We start from the raw sequence: 22,374 nt of genomic DNA, 5'->3' as shown, positions 1-22,374 counted from the left end.
GCTTGAGCTCACAAGCTGTGAGATCGTGATCTGAGCCAAAGTCCAACACTCAACTGACTGAGCCACCCAGGTTCCCCCAAAAAGATTAATGTTTTTAAATGTAAGGAACAAAGTACTAAAATGAAGAACCTCCCACCTCCAATTTGTATCCTCTTGTACCTTTGGGTTTATGATGCCTTTCCCCCTCCTCTACTCACCTTTTTTTTTTTTTTTTTTTTCTTCCTAGGTTCCTGGTCTATAACTAAGGTAAGAGGTGTACATTTTGACTTTGATCTTATGGGACAAGCAGCCAAAGTTCCCTCTTGCTGCATCTGTGCCTGAGTTAGAGAGGAGAATGTGTCTACATGCAATTGTACATTTCTATTAAAAATAGGTTATTAAAAACAGTTAAACAGAAAGATTAACTAGAATCTACATAGGCATATAATTTGGAGCAGGATTTAGAGAACTACAGGTATGTCCTAGTGGGCACATCCGAGCCTTATGTATCTTTTCGGATCTGGACATTTTGCTGTCATAGACCCCAGCTTGCTTTTATTTTTGCTTGTATTTAACATTTGCATCCTTGTTATCTTTTAAGTATAAATTCTGTTTCCCCATTTGTCTTCTGTGTCCCCTGTCTTTTCAGAGGTATAGATTTGTTTCATATCTGCTTGTGAGTCTTTGTCTGACGCACTACACTACTACAGTAAATGTTAATAATAATGGCAATTAATTACCTTTTCTTCTCAGCCATTACCAGAGTCTTTTTTTTTTTTCTGTAATCAGGACATTGAAAGCCGTTAAAGACAACTTTCCTTTTCTTAAGTAATAGTTGCTTAGAACTTTCCCATTTCCAGGCTTTTCCCCACTCTGGCCACATTTACTCAAGTGGCTTGGGCTCTGAACTAGCTGCACATTATATCTGTATAACCGTGTGGTTTAAGGAACTTTCCTACTTTTTAATTCACTGGCGAAGGAAATAAAAGGGTGTTATCTCCATGTGGCCAATGGGGAAACTGATACATGGAGCCATTAAACCCATGTTTCTACACCACAATCGGTAACAGCTCTGAGACCAGTTGCTGACTTCTAGGCTGGGATGCCTTTTCACTATGTCAGTGGCTCTTCTGGCTTGGTTTTTTCCTGCAATTTCTCCTTCACCAAATAGCAAGACTTCTGCTTTCATCTCCAGGTGAAGAAAAAAGGGAGAGGGAGAGAATTTTATAGCTGATGACTCCTGTACCCTTTTCTCCACCAGTAATTCCCCTGATGTAGCTGTCAGGTATTTCTGTAGACTAGGGTCTTTTAACATTGGCATGCCACAGGCTCGTTGTCACTTCAGAATCTTTGCGCAAATCATTCTCCTAGGCTGAAAGCCTCATTTCTTCCTCTTCACTGACCTAAAATCCTACACTAGTCTGCAGACATCGTCCATGTTACTTTTCTGCCTGACTCTGCTCCATCCCACCCAGGCTGACTCCACCAACGCTGACCAAAGTCTATTATGTGCCAGTTTACTGTGTGTTTTTAGGAGCTTGCGCCTGTCGTATCTCATTTAAACACACAGAAAATCTGCAAGGCAGGTATTTTAATCCCATTTTCAGTAAGCATTACTAAGAGAGATGAATTTTGTCTGAATGACCCATCTGTATGGCAGGGCAAACATTTAATTACCTAACACCTGCTCTTCTTATAGTCCTGTGAAATATCCTCTTCCCATTTAAAGCCCCAGGCCCGTCTCCCATTCCTTAGCTCAGCATGGCATAAAAGCCGCAATTGTCTAGGATGGAGGAAAAAATTTTCCTTTCCCCAAACTGCAAGAATTTCAGTTCTAAGGTCTCTTACGTCTGAAGAAGATTGGACCTTGAATAATAGGCATTTCAGTTAGGCCAGATAGTTTAAATAAAGATGATGAAAAGCTGATGTCATTGCAAGCATCCAAATTATTGGGTCTCCAGAAGTGGGAGCTAATGTTGTGTAATAATGGCAACCTCAATGACAACAGTGAAAACCAGATTAAAAAAATAAGATTTTGGACCATTTGTATGGAATACCAAACAAAGCAAACTTGCCTCTCAGTGGGTATAGATTCTGCAACAAAGCAAGACAAATTTATATTCATCTACTTGAAATTGCAGAGGAGGGAGAGCCTGCAAAACTTCTAGGGAGAAAGGGGTAGTAAAGGGAATTTAATTCCATAGTGTCCATTATTGCTAATAAAAGATATGAAATTAAAAATATAATTGACATACTGTTTAAAGTGGTGTCCTCTTGGTTGTTTCATTTTAGTGACTGTAAATTTTTTCAGGTTACCTTAAAAAAATTTTTTTTTTCATTATGGTAAGTGTACTTTTTAATTCCCATTCCCTACTTCTCCCATCCCCCCTCTGACTCCCCTTTGGTCACCATTAGTTTGTTCTCTATAGTTAAGAGTCTGTTTCTTGGTTTGTCTTTTTTTTTCTTTTCTCATTCATTTTATTTCTTAAATTCCACATATGAGTGAGGTCAGATGGTATTTGTCTTTCTTTGACTTATTTTGCTTAGCATTATCATCTCTAGCTCTATCCATGTCATTGCAAATAGCAAGATTTTATTATTTTTTATGGCCAAATAATATTCCATTTTATCTGTACACCACGTCTTCTTTATCCATTCATCTATGGATGGATGCTTGGATTCCTTGCATAGTTTGGCTATATAAAATAGAGGTGCATGTATCCCTTTGATTTTGTGTGTGTGTGTGTGTGTGTGTGTGTGTGTGTGTGTGTGTCTTTTGGTAACCACCAGCAGTGCTATTACTGGCCCCAGGGTAGTTCTATTTTTAAATTTTGAGGAAACTCCATACTGTTTTCCACAGTTGCTGTACCAGTGAATGTAAAATTTTTAATTTGGATTTTCGTAGGTTCCTCCTAACCTTGGTATCCTTAGCCCGTTTGTCCATGTGGCTGTAAGATTTTCACCTCGATTCTAGCCATGTTTGTTAAGATCCCACAGGGCAAGGAAAGGGAGAAGGGACTCAGCCGGCCCGTTGTCGGAATTTCAAGGCGGCCCCTCCACAGCTAATCCCTATCCGTCCCATTCCTCGATTTCACTTTTTCCTGCGTAGACCCTCTAAAATGCAGCTATGTTTCTGCTTATAAGATTTAAAAATATTCCTCTCTGGGGCGAGATTTTAAAGAACGGGGGCAAAGGGAAGGGGGCGGTGCGCAAACCTCGTGGTACTTCCTGAAATTTAGCGCAGAATTGGGGGAAGAGCCGGAGCCCAAGCCAGGAAACGGATTTGCATTTTAAAGGATTGTTCATTGTCCCTCAGGGCTCGGACCTGGAAAGCGCTTTATCTATGACTCTTTTATGGCCCTGCCCGTTTTCTCGCTTTGTACCTGTTTGTAAACTTGTCCAATCTTCTTGCCTGGACCGACTAGAGGCGGGGAGCGGGTGTGATTGTTGGAAAGAGTTTAAAAAGTGACAAGAATCCTATTTTGTTATGCATTACACAACCTTATAATAACAATAATGGCAATGAACATTAAAGTTCATCTACAATTATGCCCCCCTAATAAATCACTTGTTTCTGCTTTCCTTTTCATTCCCTCATGCATTAAACATTATGCAAAGCACTGTGCCCGTCTTGGTCCACGTGCATTTTTTACACATCCTAAATACAAACTTGCATTCTGCTTTTAATTCTTTTTCCTTTTTGCTTATCCTAAGCACTTCTGAGGCTGCAAAATATATACTCACAATATGTCTTTATTGGCTACCTAATATTCCAACTAGGGCATACACTTTAAGGAATTATTTCAGTGTTAAGTATCCAAGATGTAAAAGTAAACGCCAACACCATCACCCTTTGTACTGCAAGGCCTGGAGGTCGGTCAAGGTTAGACGGAGAGCTCCGGGTATCAAGGCTGCGGCCCGGGACGCGGCGGAAGGCGGTGAGGAGGCAGCCAGTGCGGGTTCCACGGCTCCTCCCGGCACCTGCAGGCTTGGCGCCTTTTCCCTCCGACCACGCCCCAACCCGCTCCTCCCCGCCCCTCCGCGCACACTAGTCGAGCGCCCTTGTCCCAGTGCGTGCTCACGGCTCGCCCAAGGCAGTCCATTTCCAGGGCACCTCTGGGGTGTACGTGAGGAAGGAAGTGACGCAAAGCCTGGGGGGGGGGGTCGGAAGAGGGCGGGGCCAGGTTATAAACAGCCGGTTGGGGGCGTACATCCCCCACAGAGCCTCAGCTTCGGCCTGTAGCGGCTCGGGCGGTAGCGGCCGGAGGGGGAGACTGTGTGAGTGACGCGCCGAAGCTAGAATCTCGCCGACCCTCCTGGCCTCCCCTCAGCCTGCTGGGCGGGTGCGAGCGGTCTCCGGTGCGGGCCCCCTTGGTGCTGTCCAGCTGCATTGGGGGACCGCAGGGGGCGCGGGGAGGCGCAGGGGGGGGCGGGAGGAGAGGGCGGGATGGAGCGGGGCCCGCGTGCGGGACTGGAAGGGGCCGCCGCGGCGCGGGGAGCGGGCTGCAGGTGCAGCAAGGTGGAGCCGCGGCGCGGAGAAGGGCTGCCCTTCTCTGCCTTTCTGCGCCCTTCTCGTCTCGCCGGGCGGCGAATGGTTTCTCCGTTAAGGCACTGAAGGCGGGATGAGGGGTACCCGGCTGTCGCTCTGCGCCTCGCCATTCTGCTTCCGGCCGTTCCTCAGGCCACCCCGATCCCTTGTCCTCACTAGCTCGTCCTTAAAAGATACAGGACCTCGTGGGACAGCCATAGGCCGCGGGCGCGGGAGTGCGAGCCACGCTGCCGCAGCGTAGACTGGCTCTGCTGGGAGCACGTGGCTACTCCGGGAAGTTTCCCCAAAGAACTGCTGTCGGGGTGCGCGGGTGACCTTGAGCTTGTAGCCCTACGCTCTCTCGGCGCCTACCCTGATCGTGGTCTCACTGCTCAAAGTGACAGAGCTGTCCTCCACTCGGTTACGAGTGTGCCCTGGGAATTTGATGTGAGCTTCTGTAAGCCGTGCGTTTGAACTCCGGCACAACCTGATCTTTCAGCGATGCCGTTGGCTTTGTGTGTGGGTTCTCAGTTTTCCCTAGGCAGAAGCTGTTTGAATGCCGCAGGTGCTGACTCGAAGAATATTCTGATTGCTTTCCTTGTTATAAGATGGGAGATTCAGAAATAAGACTTCTACTTTATGAAAGCTATGGTCTAGAGGCCAAGTGAAAGCTGTTTAGATTAGAATTGGCTTTCCCTTTCAGGAAATTAGCAGTATGGTTAAAGGGTTTGCTATATTGACAAATGTCTTAGACGCCCATTGTGTCACTTTCTAGTGGATAGCTTTCTAATGTAGTGGGTAGGGTAAGAAAATATTTTGTGACTTGACTTTTTTCGGTCAACGTTTTTTCCTCTGTTTGTAGCGACCTTGGGTAAAGCAGGGAACTTAATTGTTTCTGCTTTCTCCCTTTTTTGGGGGGTGCGGTGAGAGGATTGAAGTAGGAAGTAGTTGTCCTCTTACAAAAGTACATGGATACCTGATATCTTTATTCCAGGCTTAGATAGGAGTTGGAATACTAGATGCTGATTCAGTTGCCTCTGAGCTAGGGAGTTTGACCTTACTGACAAAGACGTTTAAGGTGATTTCCAGAAGTTGTTGTCTACTGCAAAATTCAAGTTTAGTCTATTTAAAGTACTTCTTGGCTCTTCTTTTTTCTGTTTTGGATTATCATAAATTTAGTATACTTCACAAGATCTAGAACTTAAAACGTTTTGTCATCGATATGAAATATTTTCCAAAAATCGACTTACAGCATAGCACCTTTTAACTTTTCTTTGATAGAATATGGAATGTTTTTGTGAAGTAATGGTTGTGAACTTAGCCTGTACTGAAGATTGTTGGGTAGAGACAACAACTCCGCTAACTCTGCCCTAGGTTGTGGCAGTTATTTGCCTCTGATAACGTACTTAACTATAGTGGAGCAAGGTGCCCGGCGAAACTTGAATCAGACAACAACGAAAGCTAGTTAAAAATGATCCTCTGAGGCCTTTTGGAACCCTTCTCTGGATGTGCCATTTGTCTGCTGTCTCAGATGAGCACTGTACAGGTAGACTGAATTGGACAATCTTTTTACAGAAAGCTGAATAGAAATGAAGATTCTCCTTGTTTTCCTCTATGGGGTTTCATTTTAGACCCTTAAAACTAGGAAAGAGCTTGACCATCCTGGGTAGACACAATTATTATATGTGTCCTGGGGGCCCTGAAGAAGTTTTGTAGGTTCATGTCATCTTTTCATTTCTCCTGCAAATGCATAGGGAAGCAATTTGCAAAACAGGTATCCATAACCAATTGCTTAAGATCTTGGAGCCCCACCAGGTAACCTTTTAAGTTTTTCTACCTTTTTTTTAAATTTGTTTGTTTACTTATTTTGAGAGAGAGAGCAGGGGAGGGGCAGAGAGAGAGGGAGAGAGAGAGAATTCCATGCTGTCATCACAGAGCCCAGTGCAGGACTCGAACTCATGAACCATAAGATCAGGACCTGAACCAAAACTGAGTTGGATGCTAAACCGACTGAGCCACACAGGTGCCCGTGAAGTTTTTCTACTTAAAAAAAAAAAATTTTTTTTAATGTTTATTTTTGAGAGAGACAGAGACAGAATGCGAGTGGGTTAGGGGCAGAGAGAGAGGGAGACACAGAATCCGAAGCAGGCTCCAGGCTCCACGCTGTCAGCACAGGGCCCCACGCGGGGCTCAAACTCACGATCTGTGAGATCATGACCTGAGCTGAAGTCGGACGCTCAACCGACTGAGCCACGCAGGCGCCCCTGAAGTTTTTCTCCTTTTTAAAATCTCCCTACTATCCATGCTTTGTCCTGTGATTCCAGAATAAACCAGAGTAGTGGCAGAGATGGGAGATGATTCCAGTTCCAAGTGCAAGGTTTTCATTGTATTCTTTTTTATGTAATTTCCAAATGATATGAGAAATGAACTTTACATACATTTAAGTATGTCCCCATACTGTTAAGAAATAAAATATCTTTCTTTGTTAATTATTCTTTGTAAATTCCCTATCAAGTATAGGGTAGCGAAATCAATCAGAGAACATAAAGATGTTCCCTGAGCTGAGTCAAGAAGAAAGGAAGGATGAGTAGAACAAAGGAAGGATGTTAGTAGAGGCAGGGACTGAATTCTGTCTCATTTTGGAGATAGTAGAGGGCAGCACTTAGTAGGTAGTGAAGTTCTTTAGAACAAAGAGCCTTAAAAGCAAGTAGAGGAACTTTGTTTCATGTGTGCTGCAAGGACTTGAGGCTGTGGCGCATTTTCCAAATGGAAGTAGGCTTGTCAATAATAAACAAGTGACTCATTCTTATTTCAGGTAAAATGGAGTAGCAGTTTTGGGTATGTTATACATAGATGACCATGTATTTTGGTGCAAAGATCCCTCCATCCTCAGCTGTATGTATTGTGTACAGACTCCTGGTCTTGAGACACCCCAAAGTAGCTTAAGACCTCAAGGCATTTACTGTATTTAAAAAAATTAAATAGAAATTAATGCCACATTTGAAGAAAGTAGGAATGAGATGATATGAATTATAAAGAAGTTTAGGACTGTAGTCTAGCTTGTACCTTCGCCTGCCTCCTGTCTTCCATCCCATGGCTCAATTAAAAGACATTTCAGAAAGAAAAAAAAAAAAGACTCAGTTACTCCTTCCATTTCATGTTCAAAACATACACGGCTCTGTTTTGCTTACTTTAATTTTCATTATTAATGTGAGAAACTGAATAGGTTTTCAAGTTACCATTGAGAGCACCAAAGATACACAAAGTGCTAATATGTACAAAAATCCAGTTGGTGTTTGGTTTGTCTCTTGTTATGGATTATCAGCAATGGTGGTGACATCGTGAAATAAGCTGTAATAAAAGATGTTTGGCTTTTAGATGCCATCTTTTAACAGAACTATGTAACTATAAACAGAACTGTTTATAGACAGTGATTATAACTGGTAGGAAAAGTTTCTCTGATGCTTCTAGAGTACATAAATTAGAGTGATTTCAGTTCAAAGAAAATTCAGTAAGGGGTTCTTTTCAATACAAAGCTTTATCATGTATGAAGTCATTTTGAAAGAATGACTCAATTTTTTTGTATATAAAACTTAAGGAGTAACTTTTGTAGATATCCTAGAATTATCGTGTTATTCATAGATGCGGGGTTAAATTATGAAGTTAAAATGGGAATTGCCTAAGTCACAATTTTTTCCTCTGACTTGATTTCTTTTATGTTATAGTCTTCATTTTGTGTCTGGATATTGAAATAGAAATAACATACTGGTGTTCTCAGTTAAAACTGTACTTAGATTTTAATTATACAAAATCATAATTACATGTTCTATTAATATCTGTTTATGCAGAATTGCAATCAACTCAATCTCATCATTTATTTAAATCCTTTATTTAGATCATTTATTTAAAAGTGTTGTCACTTTAATCTCAAAATTAATTTAAAACTGGAAACCTTGAGGAATGGCTGGTTCAGATCAGCATTAAACTTGTAAACTGGTTTTTCCTAGAAAAGGGTGATTAAAATTGGTTCAGGGTGGGGTCTTCTAGTTCTGGTTCTAGTGATTGGGTTTGTAGGGTTCTGGTGCAGTGATAATGGTAAACTTTTTGTACCAGATAGGGCAAGAGACTTTGCTTCTAAGAATATGATCTTGCTTCTTGGCTCTGGTCGTTAAAGCTTGGGGATTAAATTTTTGTTGTTAATAGGTTTTGATAGGAGACTTTTCTAATGCCAGTTTATATAAGGTCTTTTATTTTATAGTCTGTGTATATCTCAGTTTGCTTTGTGACATGTGCATGTTAAATGCTCTGTTAAGTGTACTTGTAGTGTAGGAAAAGCCTTAAAATAGTATGAAATAAATGACCATTTTATATATCTCAACATAATATCGCTTTAAAACATTTAGATGCACTCAAATCAAATTAATTAGAAAATCTGGATTTCACTAAATACCAGTGCTTTAACTTAACATAGAACTCTGTAGGTTATAGAGGTGTTTTTCACCTTTAAAATGGGTGTTAAGTTGCCTGGCTGGCTCAGTTGGTAGAGCATGTGACTCTTGATCTCTGGGTTGTAAGTTCAAGCCCCATGTTGGATGTAGAGATTATTTGAAAATAAAAAAATCTTTTAGCAGTGCCTGGGTGGCTCAGTCAGTTGAGCATCCAACTCTTGATTTCGGCTCAGGCCTTGATCCCAGGGTCGTGGGATTGAGCCCTGTGTCTCTGTGCTGAGTGTGGAGCCTGCTTGGGATTCTCTCTGTCTTCCCTCTGCACCTTCCCCTGTTTGGGATTCTCTCTCTCCCTCTCTTCCCTCTATCCCTCCCCCACTCTCTTTCTTTTCTCTTTCTCTCAAATAAAAAAAAATTAAAATCTTTAAAAAATAATAAAATGGCTGTCATTTATTTATTTTTAAATTTATTTTATTTATGGATAGTTGACATACAATATATAGTTTTAGGTACACAACATAGTGATTTGAAGGTTAAGATTAATTTCTTAAATTTCTGGAGATGAGAACAGAATTTTTATAACTCAGTAACCCATTGAACTTCAGTTTTTGGATTATCAGTTTTCAGCCTTGAATAAGACACTGAACATCTCAGATGGTTGGCTTCTTTGTGTGTAAAACAGCATGGTGTGTTTTTCTTTTGTCTATTCGTTTTGCATCAAAGATCTATCAAATCATTTGTAAGAACTGTTCCTTTAATCAGAAGGATCATGTTTTCTCTCCTTTTATATTGAAGATGGTTTGTTACAGGTCTTTTTAGCATGACCAGTCTTGACTTAATTCTACTTTGGGTTTTTTTTCCCCCCAGGTGCTAGTCTATTGTATTTGTCCCTTTGACTACTAAATTCAGTTACTTAAATTTACCTACCATGGTAAATAGACATGGTAGAACCATGGTAGGAGAACTTGAAATAATAGTACAGTATATATCCATATTCATGTACCCTTTATTCTGATTCATCAATTATTAACAGTTACCACATTTGCTTTACTTCTTGTACACTTTTTTAAAAAATTTTTTTAACGTTTATTCATTTTTTGAGATACAGAGACAGAGCATGAGCAGGGGAGGGGCGGAGAGAGAAGGAGACACAGAATCCGAAGCAGGCTTCAGGCTCTGAGCTGTCAGCACAGAGCCCAATGTGGGGCTCAAACTCGCAAACTGTGAGATCATGACCTGAGCCGATGCCGGACGTTTAACCGACTGAGCCACCCAGGCGCCCCAATTTCTTATATGCTTTTAAAGTAATTTATTAATTTATTTTTAGTCTATTTTGAGAGAGGAAGTGAGCAGGGGAGGGACAGAGAGAGAGAATCCCAAGCAGGCTTGCACCATGAGTGCAGAACCCAGTGTGGGGCTCAAACTCATGAAATCCAGAGTGGGATGTTTAACCGACTGAGCCACCTACGTGCCTCTAGGTGCCCCTCTTAGACCCCCTTTTTTTTTTAGACCCTTTTTTTTAAACTAAACTATTTGAAATAAGTGTTAGGATACTTCATCCTTTCTTTTTTTTTTTTTTTAAGTTTTCCAATTTTTTTTTTTTTAGTGATCTCTACACCCAACATATGGCTTGAACTCATGACCCTGAGATCAAGAGTTACATGGTCTTCCAATGGAGCCAGCCAGGTGCCCCAATACTAAATTCTTAAATTCTTCAGCATTAATCTCCTAAGAACAAGGGCATTCTTTTCCAAAAACAGAATAAATCATCACACTCTCCAAATCTAATATAATCAAATCGAATATGTCACACTCTCCAGATCTAATCTGATACAATACTGTTATCCACTATGTAGTCTGTATTCAGATTTCTTATTTTTCCCAATGATATCCTTTGTAGTTGTTCTCACCTCCACCCCACCTCAACTCAGGATCTAATCAAGGATTATATTAAATTTAGTTTTCCTATGAACTAAATGTCTTTATTAAAGACCCTTTCTGGGAATGTGATAATATATTTAAAAGTAAACTTGATATATAATAATTTAGCATGGTAATGAAAACCTCTTATAACTGGTACAATGGTATCTATTTTGTATTAAATTTCTGTTTTAATACTAGGTTCTTTTGTGTGGCAGCTCAGAATGATGGATCAAGCCAGATCAGCATTCTCTACCTTGGTAAGATATTTTAAGTTTTATTATTCCTTGTCACCAGTTTGTGAGAATATGAAATATAGAAGAATGGCTCTCACCCAATAAGCATGAAGTAATATTCAAAGCTATCATAAAGTATTTTTTTATGTTGAAGTGGTGGCTTGGCGATTTAACTCCTCCCACAAAGGGTATCTTCAGTCTTGTGTGGAGTTAACTATGGGAAATCTTGTAAGAACATACAGGGTATTTCAAGTATGGTAGGAGGGGGACAGCCACATTGATAAGATGAACAAAGAAAGCTGATCAAAATGTATACCTATGTTAGTAGACATATGTAACAGAAACCCTGATTGAAAAGGCTGAATGAGATGAAAAAGGCCAGTGTGTGATCTAGCCCCCATCTACCATTGACAGAACTAGGTATCAGGAAGAATGTTGCTTTGAAAGAGGAACTTCTTTTTCCTTAAGAATATATAGCAAGTCATAGTAATGGTCCACTACTAAGTATAGTACCTAACCAAACTTTTGGTAAATGTTCCTCTTCCCTTTCTTCTCTTTCATGATGCTTTCTTTCTCTCTTTTCTTCAAATCTCAGTTTGGTGGAGAACCATTGTCCTATACCCGGTTTAGTCTGGCTCGGCAAGTAGATGGTGACAGTAGTCATGTGGAGATGAAACTAGCTGCAGACGAAGAAGAAAATGTTGACAATAACATGAGGGATAATGGTGCCAGTGTCACAAAACCAAAAAGGTTTAATGGATTTATCTGCTATGGGACTATCGCTATAATCCTCTTTTTCTTGATTGGTAAGAGTGGCTATTCAAAACTTAAATGTTCCTTGGGAGTGACTCCAGGAAATCTGTTAATTCAGCCAAGCAAACATTTATTTTGTGCCTTTTTATGTGCCATTATGCTAGGCACTAGGAATACAACAACAATGACTAAGATTCTATGCCTGCCTTTGAGTTTGGCCTGGTGGAAGAAGAGAGACACATGAATCATTTCATTGTAATGTGCAAATGTTATACTAGAAATACACACAGGATATCTGTAGCATAGAAGCTTGGCCTAAGGATTTAAAGAAGGCTTCTGGGAAGAAAAGTTACCTATATTTTAAAAAGGTAACTATTTAGGGGCACCTCGCTGGCTCAGTCAGTAGAGCATGTGACTCTTGATCTCGGGGCCAAGAGTTCAAGCCCCAGGTTGGGTATAGAGATTACTTAAATAAATAAATAAACTTAAACACAATTAAAAGGCAAGTATTTAGAGTTACTATAAAGTTGACTCTTGAACAACATGGACTTGAACTGTGTGGGTCCACTTATATGCAGATTTTTTAAAATACGTATGTATATATTTATTTATTTTGAGAGAGAGCGAGAGTGAGTGGGGGGCAGGGCAGAGAGAGGAGAGAGAGAATCCCAAGCAGGCTCTGCACTGCCAGCGCAGAGCCAGATGGAGGGCTTGAACCCATGAGCAGGGGAGGGGCAGAGAGAGAGGGAGACACTGAATCCGAAGCAGGCTCCAGGCTCTCAGTGGTCAGCACAGAATCTGATGTGGGGCTGGAACCCATGAACCGTGAGATCATGACCTGAGATGAAACCAAGAGTCGGACGCTTGACTGACTGAGCCACCCAGGTGCCCCTCAATAAATACATTGGAAAAGTTTTTGGAGATTTGTGACAATTTGAAAAACTTGCACACCAACTGTGTAGTGTAGAAATACTGAAAAAGATAAGAAAAAGACAGATATTGTAAGAATGTGGCACATAACATATATAACATACAAATATGTGTTAATCAACTCTTTATGGTACCATAAGGCTTCCAGTCAACTGTAGGTTATTAGTAGTTAACGTTTTTGGAGAGTCAAAAGTTACATGCAGATTTTCTACTGTGTGGGGGTATACACCCCTAACCCCTGCATCGTTCAAGAGTCAACTGTATGATTTATTACATTGAATGGTTTAAAATATAAAAAAATTGACATTCATTACTTACTTTCCAACTGCTTACAATTTGATTAAAGCCAGTATTTTCAAGGCTTAGCTGAAAATATTGACAGTTCCTATAGGAATATATTGTCAGTTCTGAAACTTTTTATCCATAGGATTTATGATTGGCTACTTGGGCTATTGTAAACGTGTAGAAGCAAAGTCTGAATGTGAGAGACCAGCAGGAACAGAGTCTCTGGAGGTAGAGGGAACCGAACCTTCAGAAACAGAAGAGTATTTTCCTGAAGCACCTTCTCACTTATTTTGGTCGGACCTCAAAACAATGCTGTCAGAGAAACTGAGTAACACAGAGTTCACCAGCACCATCAGGTAAACTTGAGCTACTTCACAAATTTAATCTCAGTCCCTAACAAATACTGATTATTCAGAGCAGTGAAACAAAACAAACATGATAGTCTGGAGGAAAGACTTCTTACATTAGGGGAGACTTCCCATGTTTAGCTGGAGGGTAAAGAATTAGTAAAGAATTCAAACTTGTTGGATGGGGAAAAAATTTTTGTGAGGACACTCCTTTTTCTTTAAAAAATTCAGAGGTCTTTGATCTTTTTGTCATCTGGTCTTTTAAGCTTGTTGCCTGCTGTCAGACTTTCTTTGCTTTGATTTTCATCTCAACCCCTTGTAAGGCACACTGAGCTTTGCTACCATCAACAAGGGCATCAGTAGCCTTTTTTATTCTTTAGATCAGGACTAACTTGACTGCCCGACTTGATATAGAGACGTATCATGTCTCTAGTATTCGTGATTTCTTCTGGTTCTCATTAATCCATATAGCCTTAGAAGTGTCCTTAAGGTTTCTGTCCTTCGATTTTGAAGACCTTCCTTAGACACATACATAACCCCGTGTAAAGAACGTATTCATCGTTTACTTATTAGCTGGCTTCCAGTAGTTACAGTGGTACAATGATTCTCTTAGTCTTAGATGAGGAATTTTGGCATTTTTACTTCATCTAATGAATACTTTTGTATATACTGTATACCAGGCATTACGGATAACATAAGAGTGTAGTCTACCAAACAAAAATCAAATAACTAATATGATGTATATATATTTACAGTGAGACATAGGAGATCAGAACAAGGAGTAGTTTTGTTTCAAAGGTGAAAATTAAAGCTGTACATCTTGAGTTCACCAACAGTAATACTTTGATTTTGCTTACTCTTTTCCCCTAAAATTACCCTAAGCACATATATGTGTTAAGATGGGGCTCTTGATGGAGTACTATACATTGGATTCAGAGGTTGGATAAAGCTAAAGTCATAAATTCCTTTAGACATTGGGCATAATTTTTTTTCTTCTAAGTTTGTCTCTAGTCAACCTTGAAATTTGGGGTCATAGTTATCTTAGCTATGATGAATAGTATTGAGTTATTTTAAAACAATTTTCTTGATATTTCAGTTCATTGTTTATTTTAAATTAAATTTTAGTTCATGTAACAGTGACTTTTTTCCTCTAGGCAGCTGAATGAAAATTCATATTTCCCTCGTGAGGCTGGATCTCAAAAAGATGAAAGCCTTGCCTTTTATATTGAGAACCGATTCCGTGAGCTTCAACTTAGCAAAGCCTGGCATGATGAACATTTTGTTAAGGTTCAGGTCAAAGGCAGGTATGTTGAAAGATGGTAAACTTACTTTCTGGAAGTAGCTATTTTCAGGTGTGCTAATACAGCAAAGACTTTCAGAATAAATAATGCAAATCAGATGCTAAATGTACTAAAGCCATTTTTTTCCCAAGGCTGTCCTTAGCTTCAGCTTCATTTTAACTTAATCTTTTTTTGCCAGTGCTTCAAACTCAGTGACCATAGTGGGCACGAACAGTGGCATGGTATACCTGGTGGAGAGTCCAGAGGGCTATGTGGCATACAGTAAAGCAGCAACAGTTACTGTAAGTAAGGCGAAACGGTGCATGAGATGGTCTTCCCTGTTGAAGAGCTCAGAAACTCATTGTCGTTACCTTTCTTAGGAATTTTGGTATAAATTTATTTTTTAAAATGTAACTGATCGTGAGATATTCTTATTCTCAGCCATCCTATGCCACAGTGAAAGTAAAATCCTAGGTCTTCTTTCAGGATGGCAAGGCTCTAAGTAATCCTACTGCTCTCTTCCTCTTGCACTCTGCCGGCCACTCCAGCCTCCCCAGTGTTCCTAAACCACTCAAATGCAGGCATGCTTCCACCTCAAAGCTTTTATAAAACTCCCTTTCCTTCTGCAGGCCCACTCTTCCCCTGAATACCAATATGGCCTGTTCCCTCCTTTTGTGCAAGTGTCTTTTCCAGTGTTACCACCTTAGGGAAGTCTTCCTTGATTATCTTGTTAAAAATGGCCCTCCTCCAATCACTTCCCTTTATCCGCTTTATTTTTCTTACTCGTACTTACACCCCTGACATTACTCATTTGTTTCCACACTAGAATGAAAGCTACATGCAGGGCTAGAGGTTGGCTTCATTTACTGCTGTGTCATAGAGCCTTGGACAGTGCCTGACAGATGGTGTTTGTTGAGTGAATGTGTGTATCAAGATTCCACTTTATGGGGGCGCCTGGGTGGCTCAGTCAGTTAAGCGGCCGACTTCTGCTCAGGTCATGATCTCACGGTCCGTGAGTTCGAGCCCCGCGTCAGGCTCTGTGCTGACAGCTCAGAGCCTGGAGCCTGTTTCAGATTCTGTGTCTCCCTCTCTCTGACCCTCCCCTGTTCATGCTGTGTCTCTCCCTGTCTCATAAATAATAAAAATGTTAAAAAAAAATTTTTTTTTAAATAAAAAAAAAAAAGATGCCACTTTATGTGGGGACAGATATAATATAAGTAACCATCTTGGCTGGAGTCCAGTCTTAGCTTGAATCTTTAATTTAGGCAAATATGGCCAAACTACTGCAGAAATTTAAAAAACAGTTGATAGATCTACCTAGGTTTTTCAGGTTTTAAAAAACAAATGTTTGTATGTCAGGGGTCTATTTACTGGATGCCTTTCAAGCCAGATGAAGTTTTACCTGTGCTATATCACTTTCCCTGACTACCTATAACCTGGGGGTTTGGAGGTGGGTACACTGTTCTGTCAGAAACATTGAAGGTTTTAGTTCACCTGCAAGCTTTCTATATTTAGGTTATTTGGTTGTCAGGATCAGTTTATATAGCTCTATTAATAGTTTAGGAATATTATGAGACAGCTTTTATAAACATCTAAAAATTGATCTATGCAAGGCACTTTATTGTGATAGATAGTGTTTAACAATTTTCATACAGATTTCTTATCAGAACTTTCCGTTAAGACCTATTTTTATGTATGTCCTCAATTATCTAGCATTCATGTATTAGGAACTTTATGTAATTGGTGCAGCCAGGGCTAACCTACAGTATTTATATTGGTATATGTCTCTTTGTTTATCATATTCTGTTAGCCTTTCTCTCCCCACACAATATTGGAAGCAATGTAAAAGAGATTAAATGTCAAGAGCAATGCAAATTAGATTCAAGGCAGCATGTGATGATGCAAGATGTGACTATAGGAGGCCAGAGTCTTGATTCACTCCTAATAACTGACTAGGTTGACTAGAATTCTTACATCCTTTTAGGCTTTGGCCTCCTTTTATCTCTGTTTTCTCTATGGGGTTTGATCTGTAAAACTATCCTCTCTCAGACTCTACGGCTGTTCTAATACCGTAATGCTCATTAAATCTCCTGTTTTTATTCTAGGGTAGACTGGTCCATGCTAATTTTGGCACTAAAAAAGACTTTGAGAATTTAAACTCTCCTGTGAATGGATCTTTAGTGATTGTTAGAGCAGGGAAAATCACTTTTGCTGAAAAGGTGAGTATAAGTTATTAAATACACTGGTATCATACTATTCTTCCTTTAAGTGGTATCATTGATTATTTTTTTTCACATTCTGGAAACCATCAGTCTTAAACTCTCATACCTAATAATATACTTGAATTTATTTTATATTATTTTTTAATGTTTGTTTAATTTTGAGAGAAAGAGAGACAGAGCTCAAGCAGGGAGGAGCAGAGAGAGAGAGGGAGACACAGAATCAGAAGCAGGCTCCAGGCTCTAAGCTGTCAGCACAGAGCCCAGTGCGGGGCTCGAACTCACGGACTAGGAGATTATGACCTGAGCCGAAGTCGGACTCTTAACTTACTGAGCCACCTAGGCACCCCTAAACTTGAATTTATTAAAGTATTCAACAAATCAAATAAGTTCTAATTATCTAAACTGTAGGACACTTCCAGGACTATGGCATAGCCACTTGGAGTATTCTGTAGTCATTGTCTTTCGGTGACAATGGGGTAATCAGAAATGCTTCAGTGAAAGCAGTTTAAATTTAAAATAACAATATTCTGTTGTTACATAGAATTGCTAAATTATTGTTAAGTTAAGGTGCTTTGTTAAGTTCTATATAACCAAATTTTATGTATATATGGAATATATACGTATAACTATGTTTTTTGAAGAAGAAAATTGAAAGTCAAACCTACGTAATAAGGGCCTAGAATGGAACATACTAAAAGACAGTGGTTGTGTTAGATGGGTTTTTATTATTTCTCTTATCTTTGAAACTCTCTTAATGAGTTAGTTAAGGGAAGTATTTTTTCTCAACATGTAAGCTATTTGCAACATTTGGGAGTTTCAGTGCAGTCCTCTGTAACCTTTTGTCTTAGCATAAAGCCCAACACTATCTTCACCTTCTGACCTTTACATGTTTTTCTTTAGGTTGCAAATGCTGAAAGCTTCAATGCAACTGGTGTCTTGATATACATGGACCAGGCTAAATTTCCCATTACTAATGCAGAGATTCCATTCTTTGGACATGTGAGTTCTTATTTCTTACGTAAATGAGTTTTTGGGTTCTACAAATTGTTGCTGGATTCCATCTGCATTAGTAGAAGTGTAACATGCCTTCCTTATTAAATACTCTTTTTTTTTTTTTTTTTCTGGGAGGGTCTTAGCAGTAACAAGAAAATGGATTATGGGACTTTGAGACCTAGTTATTATTGCTAACATTACCTTTTCAATAGTGTCTTGAATTGAGATTTGGCATATGCCATTGCCATATAAAAACAATAGTCACATATTTTAGAGCCACTCAGACCTTCATGGTTTGAGTTGCTAAACTAAATTTAGGCTATACCCTCATACTGAGTCTGAATCTTCTAAGGATTTCTTGAATAAATGTCTGACAGAGCACATTACTTTTTTGTTTAACTAGGCCCATCTGGGAACAGGTGACCCATATACACCTGGATTCCCTTCTTTCAATCATACTCAGTTTCCACCATCGCAGTCTTCAGGATTGCCGAATATACCTGTCCAAACAATCTCCAGAGCCACTGCAGAAAAGTTGTTTGGGTAAGTTCTTATTTGAAAATTGTCTTTTTTGAAAACTGGTTTTATGAGTAGAAAGGAATAATAATCTCCTTAAGTTAATTTGATAACATTTTATTATTTATTTATTTTTAAAGTTATTTTGTTGGGCGCCTGCGTGGCTCAGTTAGTTGAGCATCTGACTTCGGCTCAGGTGATGATCTCCGGGTCTGTGAGTTGGAGCCCTGCATTGGGCTCTGTGCTGACAGCTCAGAGCCTGGAGCCTGCTTCCGATTCTGTGTCTCCCCCTCTCTCTGCCCCTCCACCACTCATACTCTGTCTGTCTCTCTCAAAAACTAAATAAACGTTAAAAAAAAAAAAAAAAAGGTTACTTTGTTTTTGAGAGAGAGAGAGAGAGAGAGAGTGCGCATGAGCAGAGGAGGGGCAGAGAGAGAGAGGGAGAGATAGAGAATCCCAAGCAGGCTCCACCCTGTCAGCACAAAACATGATGTAAGGTTTGAACTCACAAACCATGAGATCATAACCTGAGCCAAAATCAAGAGTCATACGCTTAAAAGTCGCCTCAATTTGATAGCATTTTAGATAATTGGCTGTAGTTTTCCATATTTGGCATCTCGTGGGGTGGATAGCTCTTACGCTGGTGTAGATAAACATGAAGTTTTTCCTCCATAAAGTGATATTAATAATTAGACATTGGATTTACAAACTCTGCAAGTCCTTGTTCAATTTACCCAGTGAATTCCTTGTGTACTATTCCTGGCATAGCTTCTCCTTGAGGACTTCCTGAGGTAAAGCACTTTGTTGCCCTTGGCAACCTATTCAGTTATTGGAAAAGAGCTGTTAGAATTCATGTTGAACTGAAATCTTATTCCCTGTAACACCGATTAGTTCTAGATTTTCTTCTTAGCAACAACAGTTCAAATTTTCTTGTCTATAATGGAATATCTTCAGTTCTCATGATAGTTTCCAGATGCTTTACAGTCATGATTAGTCCTGGATATCCTCCCTAATGTATTAGTATCTGTCTTTAAAAATAGAACCCCGTCTGATTAGAGTACATGTCATTAGTTTTTATCTTGATCTAGACATACTTCCCACCTGGTATTGGTATAGAATGTAGATCTGGTCTCAGACACTTAGATTTTCTGTGTGATGTAGAACAAGTTACTCTAACCCCACTGATCATGTTTCTTTCACTTAATTGGATAGCTAAAATATAATCTAGTTAGCAGGGTGACTGATTTCAAATGAAGAGCATTTACATGTAAGGACACATGTGTAACACCATGTGACTATTAACCATGCTATCTACGAGCATTTTTTTTTAAATTTATTTATTTAGAGAGAGTAGTGCTCATGCGCAGGGAGGGCAGAGAGAGAGAGAGAGAGAGAGAGAGAGGGAGAGAGAGAATCCCAAGTGGGCTCTATGCTATTAGCGTAGAGGCCGACATAGGGCTCCATCCCATAAACAGTGAGATGACCTGAGCAGAGATCAAGAGTCGGACGCTTAATTGACTGAGCCACCCAGGCATCCCATGAAGCATTTTAAAAATGGTGATTTTTTATTGACTTATACCAAACTTCGAATCAGATCATTCTTACCTCCACCTACAGGTCTTCCCTAACCTGTGAAGCCAGCTCCCTTCCCTGTCTTATCCTTGTGTAGTGTGGGGTAATCATGTTTTGACATTTATGTAAATAGAGCAGTCATTGGGTAACATGAGGAATTAGACAGGGGAAGATACGTAACTATCAGCAGCATAAAAATATTCTTTTATAATTATGATAAGAATGTATAGGGGCGCCTGGGTGGCTCAGTCAGTTAAGTTCCGGCTTCAGTTCAGGTTATCATCTCGCGGTTCGTGAGCTCGAGCCCCACGTCGGGCTCTGTGCTGACAGCTCAGAGCCTGGAGCCTGCTTCGGATTCTGCATCTCCTCCTCTCTCTCTGCCCCTCCCCTGCTCATGCTCTGTCTCTATCTCTCAAGAATAAATTAAAAAAAAAAAAAAAAAAGAATGTATACTAGTTAGTGTAGAGAGTCAGGAAACATGGGAATATACTCATGGGTTTTTATGTCAGAACTTCATTCTGAGTCCATCTTGGTATCTACTTCACATGTAAATGATAGCTGTGTCTCTGGCAGAAAGGCACATTTCAGATGAGGATAGGTACAGAAATTTTTTTAAAACATTGTTTAAACCAGGAGATAACTGATGATTTTCAGATGATTGCCTACAGATCGGAGTAAGACACAAATGGTTAGCCACCAGGGAGTAAATTTTGTATATGTTTTCTTTATATGTCCTCTTAGCCTAAAACTTCACTGGAGAGTAAGGAAGATTGATTTTGTAAACCTAAGGGAAGCCATAATAATCAGAACTCTAATGTCTGTTTTCTACTTCTAGAAATATGGAAGGAGACTGTCCTTCTGCTTGGGAAACAGACTCCTCCTGTAGGCTGGAAACCTCACAGAACTGGAATGTGAAGCTCACTGTGAACAACGTGCTGAAAGAGATAAGAATTTTTAACGTGTTTGGAGTTATTAAAGGTTTTGAAGAACCTGGTAAAGACCTTTGATTTTTTGTTTTGTTTTTTTTCTTTTGTTTGTTAGTTTGTTTCTGTTTTCCTAGTTCATAAGAATGTGGCCAGAAGAGAGTGCAGGAAGGCTGGCTTTGGCTTGGTTTTGTGGAGTGCTCTGGTCTGTCCTACAGTGAACTGTTTAGGTGTCAGTTTTATTGGGAGGTAATAAGGCCCTAGGAAATTAATTTGTCAAAAATTGACCACTGTGACTAGAGAATCTCTTTCAAGTTATTGAATATGTCATCAGTAAGCAAACTACTTCTTAAAGGGGCAGATAAACACTTTGCAGGATATACAGTCTCTGTTGCAACTACTTACTTAACTCTGACTAGCTGACTATGCTGACGCTGACGTTGTAGCATGAAAACAGCTGTAACCAATACATAATGAATGGGCATGTGGGCTGTGGTTTATTGATTGGTCCTTGAAATATGCAGTCTATCTATTTAAGTAGAATCTAATAGTCATGTAATTTAGTAAGGAAAGCCCTTGGACTTTGGTTGCTTATTAACCAATTAAGTAGAAGTAGTCAATACAATCTATCTATTTAAGTAGAATCTAAGAGTCATGTCATTTAGTAAGGAAAGCCCTTGGACTTGGTCGCTGATTAAACAATTAAGTAGTACAAATTAGTAGTCGATAAGTAAACTTAACTGGTAATGTGGAAAAGAGTAATAATACTAACAAGGAAAAAGAGATTAGTATTGTCATGTAAATTTTTAATTCCTAGAGTCCTAAGTCAGCTATGAAGAAAGGTTCTCTTATCCTTAATGCATATATTGCATTTTTATCCTTCTTACAAACATGCTTGTTCTAGAGTTTAAAGCTCAGTATTAAAAACAGTTTAAAAGCTGATTGTGTAATTTATCTTTTTTTTTTTTTTTTTTTTAAAGATCGCTATGTTGTAGTAGGGGCTCAGAGGGATGCCTGGGGTCCTGGAGCTGCAAAGTCTAGCGTAGGAACAGCTCTCCTCTTGGAACTTGCACGGATACTCTCTGATATGGTCTTAAAAGGTAGAGTACAAATTGTGAGGACCCTTGAATATCTATTTGCTATATATAGTTCTAAATACTATATGCTTTCTCACTTTGGTCCATATTATTGTGGTTCACTTATGCTGGACTCTGAGTTTGAGCACACAAGCAGATCATCTTTTGTTGGATCTGCCTTTGACTTTGAAACAGCTTTCCATGCAGTGTCTTTGCACTGGGAATCAACTTTGATGAGACACTCAAAAAGTGTTGTACTGGACCCTAGCTCTTAGTCTGACATATTCAGAATGACATGGCTAATCTAGCGTGATCCCTAAGAAATCTATTTTTTTTTTTTCAACGTTTTTTATTTATTTTTGGGACAGA

The 22,374-nt window shown here is 39.6% G+C and overlaps 1 protein-coding gene across 1 annotated transcript in view; it reads left to right on the top strand.

The window, feature by feature from the left end:
* The window catches only part of TFRC (transferrin receptor), a 58,946-nt gene that overhangs the window by 27,756 nt on the left and 8,816 nt on the right, over positions 1–22,374 (top strand). Inside the window, exons 3-13 of the mRNA XM_049629183.1 lie at positions 227–246; positions 11,074–11,132; positions 11,704–11,914; positions 13,219–13,432; positions 14,578–14,727; positions 14,903–15,005; positions 16,809–16,922; positions 17,826–17,924; positions 18,322–18,461; positions 20,842–20,999; positions 21,910–22,279. Coding sequence (XP_049485140.1) covers positions 11,097–11,132; positions 11,704–11,914; positions 13,219–13,432; positions 14,578–14,727; positions 14,903–15,005; positions 16,809–16,922; positions 17,826–17,924; positions 18,322–18,461; positions 20,842–20,999; positions 21,910–22,279 — 1,595 coding nt within the window. The 5' untranslated portion in view covers positions 227–246; positions 11,074–11,096. The remainder of the gene's footprint in view (positions 1–226; positions 247–11,073; positions 11,133–11,703; positions 11,915–13,218; positions 13,433–14,577; positions 14,728–14,902; positions 15,006–16,808; positions 16,923–17,825; positions 17,925–18,321; positions 18,462–20,841; positions 21,000–21,909; positions 22,280–22,374) is intronic.

Source organism: Panthera uncia, chromosome C2 (genome assembly GCF_023721935.1).
Source record: "Panthera uncia isolate 11264 chromosome C2, Puncia_PCG_1.0, whole genome shotgun sequence".
NCBI classification, from domain to species: Eukaryota; Metazoa; Chordata; class Mammalia; order Carnivora; family Felidae; genus Panthera; species Panthera uncia.
The sequence above is the reverse complement of the archived record's forward strand: the minus strand, read 5'-3'. Positions and strand labels throughout refer to the sequence as shown.